Source organism: Camelus ferus, chromosome 3, assembly GCF_009834535.1.
Source record: "Camelus ferus isolate YT-003-E chromosome 3, BCGSAC_Cfer_1.0, whole genome shotgun sequence".
In the NCBI taxonomy this organism is placed as follows: Eukaryota; Metazoa; Chordata; class Mammalia; order Artiodactyla; family Camelidae; genus Camelus; species Camelus ferus.
The window spans coordinates 114,333,904-114,342,090 of record NC_045698.1 but is presented as its reverse complement, the minus strand read 5'-3'; the positions used below and the strand labels follow the sequence as shown (position 1 = coordinate 114,342,090).

At 35.8% G+C, this 8,187-nt stretch overlaps 1 protein-coding gene across 1 annotated transcript; it reads left to right on the top strand.

The window, feature by feature from the left end:
- Positions 1-2,546: 2,546 nt before the first annotated feature.
- Positions 2,547-3,523, top strand: LOC102508668 (olfactory receptor 2G2; the record flags this gene model as incomplete). Its single annotated transcript, XM_006178018.2, is given in 2 exon segments — positions 2,547-2,766; positions 2,769-3,523. Coding segments are annotated over 2 exon segments (975 nt in total), but the record flags the coding sequence as incomplete, so codon positions are not given.
- Between the last annotated feature and the right edge of the window lie 4,664 nt (positions 3,524-8,187).

The window sequence follows — 8,187 nt, the reverse complement described above, 5'->3', positions numbered from 1 at the left end:
AGCAAGGTTCCTATATAATTAAGAACAAAGATTTTTGTAGTTTGTACAGTAGTAAAGTAATATTTTTCTGAAGGAGGTTTCTTTGGTAATTGTGGGGATAAAGGAATAGCTGGTTTTTTAAAAAATAACGAAGCCGTGCTTACTAGCATCCTGAGAAGTATTGTTTCATAAATCAGATACAATGCCCTCACTGGAAATAAAACAACCCCTTAATGACTTGCTTCCAAAACAGGAATCACATTTTGTACCCGAACTTTGAGCTGATGATGAAAATGCAAATGATTACAGAAAAAAGAAATCTAAAATTGCATGGGTCGCACTTCACTTCTAAAAACTGCTTTAGGAGCCTGCATGACCCTGGGTCTCTGGAAAAAAGGAACATGCAGAAACTTTTAAAAAGCACACAAACACTGAGGGAAGGAAGAAGAAAGAGTATAGAATTAACTGGAGCATGAGATTGGTCATAAGAAACAGATCCAAGTGTTGCCTTAAACACTTACTAAATACGCATATGCTTTTGAGTCATATAAGCTCTGAGGAGTTGATTTTTAATGAATACCAATTGCATCTGGCATATTTCAAAAATGTAAACTTAAAACTAATTTCCACTCTTTTGGTGTGATGAATGGTTTTACTGAAACCCTGTTACTGAAAATTGCTTAAATAAACCTCAGGGTTTTTTTTCTCTAAAATTAACTAAGTTTCTCCCTTCCTCTGACCAGAAGGACATCAACATAAAGGGGGAAAATGTAGTTGGATGGAAATGTTGGTATAATTTATTTCCTACAACAGATTATAGTGCCTATTTTTTAACAGCTTTATTGAGGTATAACCGATATATAAAAATGCACAGTTTCTTTAATGTATGCAATGCAATGAGTTTGGACATATGTATGCAGCCGTGATAACTGCCATCACAATCTAGGTAATAAATTTATTCCTCAGGTCCAAAAGCTTCTTTGTGTTCGTTTGCTTTTTGTGTGAATGTGTGGCTAAGAAAAGTTAACATGATATGCACTCTTTTAACAAATGTTAAGTTCACAATACAATATCTGTTAACTATAAGCAGTATGCTGGACAGCAGCTCGCTCAAACTTAATCACCTTGTATAGCTGCAATTTTAGAACCATTGAACGACTCCCTATTTCTCCCTCTTCCTGCCCCCTGGCTGTTTTATTTTCTGTTTCTATGTTTAACTATTTTACATACCTCTTAGAAGATTTTGTCCTTTTTGTGTCTGGCCTATTTCACTTAGTGTAATGTCCTCAAGGTACATCCATGGTGTTGTGCATTGCAGGATTCATTTCCTTTTTAAGGCTGAATAATTTTTTAATCAATAGTCTAATAATAGTTCATCAATTAAGATTGAATAATATACCACATCTTTATTTATTCATCCTTAGATGGACACTTAAGTTGGCTATTGTGAATAATGCTGCAGTGAACACAGGAATGAAGACATCACTTCAAGATCCTGATTTCAGTTCTTTCGGATGTTTCCCCAAAAGTGGAATTGTTGGGTCATATGATAGTTCTATAGAACTATTATTCTGTTTTTTATAATGGCTGCACACTTTTACATCCCCATCAACGCTGTATAAGTGTTCTAATCTCTCCACAACTTCTCCAACATATGTTATTTTTTGGTTTTCGATAAGTCATCCTAACAGGTATGAGGTGATACCTCATTGTGGTTTTTGTTTGTATTACCCCGTTGATTACTGATGTTGAGCACTTTTTCATAAGCCTGTTGGACATTTGTATGTCTTGTTTGGAGAAATGTCTACGCAAGTCCTTTGCCCACTTTTTAACTGGGTTATCTCTTTTGTTGTTGTTGTTGTTGTTGACTTATTTAAATCCCTTACGTATTCTGGATATTAACCCCTTATTGGATATATGATTTTATATATTTTCTCCCATTCCCCAGATGTTTGCTTTCGTTGCATGTGGTTTGGTGTTATATCCATGAAATCATTGCCAAGACCAATGCCAGGAAGCTTTTCCTTCAATTTTTTTCTGAAAGTTTTTAGTTTCAGATTATACATTGAAGTCTTTAATCCGTTTTTAGTTGATTTGTGTGTATGGTGTAAGTTAGGGGTCCGATTTTATTCTTTTCCAGGTGGATATTCAGTTTTCCCAACACTGTTTATTGAGGAGACTTCTTTCTCCCATTGTGTTTTCTCAGGGCTTTTTGTTATTTCAAGATCAGCTGGCTGTATGTGTGTGTTCATCTCTGGGCGCTCTATTCTGCTCCATTGATCTAGATGTCTCTTTATGCCAGTATCGTACTGCTTTGATTACTATAGCTTGATGATTTTTAAAATAATGTCTGTTCTCCTGTGCTTTGCACAGCATCAGAAAACAGCTAAGACATTAAGGGAGCATGCACTGCATTTATTTAGAATGTACACAATAGTAAAATAGACAGATTGAGTTCACTAGATGTAACGACATAGCTTCGAATCATTTAACATATAATACTTTTGGGGGAGATGACATTGTCACTCACTTGGCCTTATGTAATACATCATCTTTCTCAGCTGTGACTCGGCTTTCTGGAACGTACTCTGCATGTGGGGATGGCAAGGAGTACCAACGAGGGCAACGTAACAGCTTTTATCCTGTTGGGGTTTTCTGATTATCCTCAGTTACAGAAGGTTCTATTTGTGGTCATCTTGATCTTGTATTTACTAACCATTTTGGGGAACACCACCATCATTCTGATATCTCATCTAGAACCCAAGCTTCATACACCAATGTATTTCTTTCTCACCTCTCCTTCCTGGACCTCTGCTTTACCAGCAGCGTTATTCCACAGCTCCTGGTAAACTTGTGGGATCCCATGAAAACCATCACCTATGTCAGCTGTGTGGTTCAGCTCTACGTTTCTCTTGCCCTTGGATCTACTGAGTGTGTCCTCCTGGCTGTGATGTCCTATGATCGCTACGTGGCCATCTGCCGCCCCCTTCACTACACTCTCTTAATGCATCCCCATCTCTGCATGGCCCTGACGTCTTTGTCATGGCTTAGCAGGGTAGCCACCACCGTGGTCCAGTCCACACTTCCCCTGCAGCTACCTTTCTGTGGGCATCACCAAGTGGATCATTTTATCTGTGAGGTTCCTGTACTTATTAAGTTGGCTTGTGTGGACACAACTTTCAATGAAGCTGAGCTCTTTGTGGCCAGTATCCTTTTCCTTATAGTGCCTGTCTCCTTGATCCTGGTCTCTTATGGCTACATTGCCCAGGCAGTTTTGAAGATCAGGTCAGCTACTGGAAGAAAGAAAGTGTTTGGAACCTGCTCCTCCCATGTGATGGTTGTCATCATTTTCTATGGAACCATAATGTTCATGCACCTTCAGTCAGCCAAGAGTACATATAAGGACCAGGGGAAGTTTGTCTCCCTCTTTTACACTGTGGTGATTCCCATGCTCAGCCCTCTTATCTATACTCTGTGGAACAAAGACATTAAGGGGGCACTAAGGAAGTTTCTATGGAAGATTCTGCTGGTAAACCTTACATGATTGTCCAAAAATGTTAATTTCTCCCTTTATGTTTGTTAGTATTACTTTATGTGTTTAAGTGCTCCTATGTTGGCAACATAAATATTTATGATTTTTTTTTTTTCAGTTTGAACTCTTTATCATTATGCAATGCCCTTCTTTGTCTTTTGCTACGGTCTATTTTAAAGTCTACTTTTTCTGATATGAGCATTGCTAACCAGGCTTTCTTTTCATTTGCATTTGCATGGAAAAATGTTTTATGTTCTTCCTCTTTCAATCTGTGTGTGTCTTTAGATTTGAAGTGAGTCTCCAATAGACTGCCTATATAGATGGGTCTTGTATTCTTTTCAAATCCATTTAGCCGCCCTGTGTCTTTTAATTGGAACATTTACTCCATTTACATTTAAAGTGAGTATTGATAAGTATGGTCTTTCTGCCATTTTGTTACTTGTCTTCTGTGTGTGCTTGTTTTAAGTTTTTTTTTTTTAATATTTATTGAATGAAATATTCATTAAATTCTTTAGTGCTTTAAGTTGTCAAAAGTTTCACAAACATGATTTCGTAAAACCCCATAATAACCCATTTTCACCCTCTATCCCTATATTGCCCTGCCCCCTTCCCTGTCCCCATTGGTAAACACTAATTTCTTCTCTGTATCTGTGAGTCTGCCTCTTTTTGTGGTATTCACACATTCTTTTTAAATGCAAAGGGAACAATCTCCAGGATAGATCACATACAATCACAAAACAATCCTCAGCAAATTTAAAGGATAGAAATTATGAAAGCACTTTATCTGACTACAATGCTATGAAACTAGAAATCAGCTACAGAAAAAAATGGGAAAAATACAAATGCATGGAGACAAAACAACATGCTATTAAAAAAAAAAACTAATGGGTCAATGATGAAATCAAAGAGAATATCAGAAAATACTGCAAAAGAAATGAAAATGGAAACATAACTTTCCCAAATCTATGGGATGCAATAGAACAGTTTTAAGAGGGAGTTCATAGTGATACAGGCCTTCCTCAAGAAATCATTAAAACTCCAGGGTCATGAGAATGGTTTGCTAATCAATCAGCGTGGTATATCACATTAACAAAAGAAAGGATAAAAATTACATGATCATGTCAATAGATGCAGAAACAGCATTTGACAAATTTCAACATCCTCCATGAGAAAACCTCTCATCTAAGTGTGTACAGAGGGAGCATATCTCAACATAACAAAGGCCATTTATGACAAACTCGCAGCCAGCATCAGACTCAATGGTTAAAAGCCGAAGGCCTTCCCATAAATTCAGGAACAAGACAAGTATGTCCATTCTTGCCATTCTATTTAACATAGCGTTGGAAGTCCTAGCCATAGCAGTCAAAAAAGAAAAATAAATAAAAGGTGTCCAAATTGGAAAGGAAGAGGTAAATTGTGACTCTTTGCAGATGACATAGTACTTTATAAAGAAAACCCTAAAGCCTTCACCACAAACCTGTTAGAACTAATAAATGAAGTCAGCAAGTTTGCAGGGCACAAGATGAACATTCAGAAATCTGTTCCATTTCTATACACTAATAATAAAATTTCAGAAAAAACATTAGAAAAAGAAAGTTAAAGACAATCCTATTTAATATTGCATCAAAAATAATAAAATATCTAAAAATAAAATGTAATATGAAGGTAAAAGACCTATGCTCTGAAAACTATGAAACATTGATGAAGAAATTTAAGATGATACAAAGAAATGGAAAGATATCCCATGTTCTTGGATTGGAAGAATCAATATTGTTAAAATGGTCCTACTACCCAAAGCAATCTACAGTTTCAATACAATTCCTATCAAAATAACCATGACATTTTTCACAGATAACCCTAAAATTTGTACAGAACCACACAAGACCCTGAATTGCAAAGCTATCTTAAGAAAAAAGGAAAGTTGGAAGTACAACCTCCCCAGACTTCAGACTGTATGGCAAAGCTACTATAATCAAAACAGCATGGTACTGGCACAAAAACAGACACACAGATCAAAGAACAGAATAGAGTTCAGAAATAAATCCATGCACCTATGGTCAATTAGTAAAAGACAAATTAGGCAAGAATATATAATGTTGAAATGACAGTCTCTTGAACAAGTGGTGCTGGGAGAACTGGACAGGTATGTGTAAAGCAGTGAAATTAGAACATTCCCTCACACTGTAAACAAAAAGAAATGCAAAATGGTTTGAAGACCTAAATGTAACTCTGAAAACCATAAAACTCTTAGAAGAGAACATAGCCAGAACACTCATTGATGTAAACTGTAGCAGTATTTTTCTGGATCTGTCTCCTAAGGAAAATGAAATAAAAGCAAAAATAAACAAATGGGGCTAAATTTAACTTAAAAGCTTTTCCACAGCAAAGGAAGCCATCAACAAAATGAAAAGAGAACTTACGGAATGGGAGAAAAAAATTTGCAATGGTGTGATCAACAAGAAGTTAATATCCAAAATATATAAACAGCTTATACAACTTGATATCAAAGAAAAAAGACCTAGATAACCCAATCAATAAATGGGCAGAATATCTGAATAGAAATTTTTACAAAGGAGACATACACATGGTTAACATATGCATGAAAAGATGCTCAACACTGCTGATTATTAGAGAAATGCAGATCAAAAATACAATGAGGTATCTCCTCATACCTATCGAAATGGCTATCATCAAGAAGTCTCCAAATAAAGACAGTTGGAAAGGATGTGGAGAAGGGAAACCCTAGTACACTGTTAGTGGGAATGTTGGTGCAACCATTATGGAAACAGTATGGAGTTTCCACAAAAACTAAAAATGGAGCTACCATATGATTCAGCAATTCCACTCCTGCATATAATCTGGGAAGAAGAACTCATTTGAAAAGATACATGTTCCCCAATGTTTACAGCAGGACTATTTACAGTAGCTAAGACAGAAGTAATCCAAGGTGCCATCAACAGATGAATAGACAACAAGGATGTGGCAATATATACAATGGAATACTACTTAACCTTAGGAAAAAAATGAAATTTTGCCAATTGCAACAACACAGATGGACCTGGAGCGTATTATGCTTGTGAAATATTTCAGACAAATACTGTATGTTATCACTTATATGTGGAGTCTAAAAAATAAAAATGAACATAACAAAAGAGGAAGAGGGTCACAGATACAGAGTGAGTGGTTAAATAGTGGCTACCAGTGGAGAGACAGAAAGAGGGAGTGGCAAGATAGGGTTATGTTTTTATGAGCTACAAACTACTATGTATAAAATAAATAAACTACAAGTATATTTTGTATAGCACAAAGAATATAGACAATATTTTATAGTAACTTTAAATGGAGTACAATCTATAAAAACTCTGAATCACTCTGTTGTATACCTGAAACTAACATGATACTGTAATTACTATACTCCAGGTAAAAATAAATTTTTAAAAATATTAAGAGAAAAAAGTGAGATTGCAAAGAAAACAGTAAATCCAGATACTTCTTCAGATCACTTTAATTTTAAAGTTACTTTCCACTATCAGGGGAGGATGCTCATAGAGCAAGTTAATGGTGCATGGAATCCAACATATAGAAGGAAGGATTAGCTTTAAAGAGAATAAGGGTGGTCTTCTCTCTTGTAACTGGAATGAAGGAGGAAGGGTCCAACAGAAGTAGGCTGTTTTTGACTCACAGACATAGAATACAGACTTGTGGCTGCCAGTGGGGAGGGAGGTGGGAAGGGATAAACTGGAAGTTAGAGATTTGCAGATACTGACTGGTATATATAAAATAGATAAACTAGTTTATACTATAAAGCACAGGGGAATATATCCAGTATCTTGTAGTAGCTTACACTGAAAAAGAATATGAAAATGAATATATGTATATCCATGTATGACATTGTGCGGTACACCAGAAATTGACATGACATTGTAAACTGACTATACCTCAATTAAAAAAATAAAAAGAAGTAGGCTGTTTTTATCTGTTCATTTATTTTATGTTGGGAAAGTTCGATGGCTCCTATTTCATTAAGAAAATATAAGGTCTCAAAATAATATTAAAGGAAGAAAGGAGAACTTCACACTTGGGAAATACGTGTATTCATTTTCCCTGGATGATCCCCAGAAGTTAGTCAGTTCCTTAGCTAATTGCCTGCTGAGGACACAGGTTTCCCCTGGAAGATTTTTAACTGTAAACAAATCATGACCTTTTCATGACATTGCCAACTTCCCCATTTCAGGATCCTCTTCTGCCAGAATTCTCATTACCACTAGCAGTTTCCTCAGGGTTTGCTCCTGTTTGAAATACGACTCTTCAATATACATTGTTTTGAAGCCAGTCATCTTGTTGGTCAGGGTCTAGTTAGACATGGAAACACCAAACTAGAAATATTCTATGATTTTCTCCTAAAGATGTGAGAAATTTGAACAAAAGGAAATAGCCCTGATGGTAAGTATGAATTGTCTGTTCAACCTTGATTGAATACACTTGGATCTTGAAGGGATTTATAAAAGTTAATGAGACGAAACTTGTAGTTTCTATCACTGCTGGATTTGTTCTATCATTAAAATAATAATGATGTTTGATGAGACAGGTAAACTATCTGAAGTTCAGGTTTTGCCTATCAAATAAGGCAATAAAACAATTTCTTACTATTCTTCCTATGTACAAATTAGTGCCAT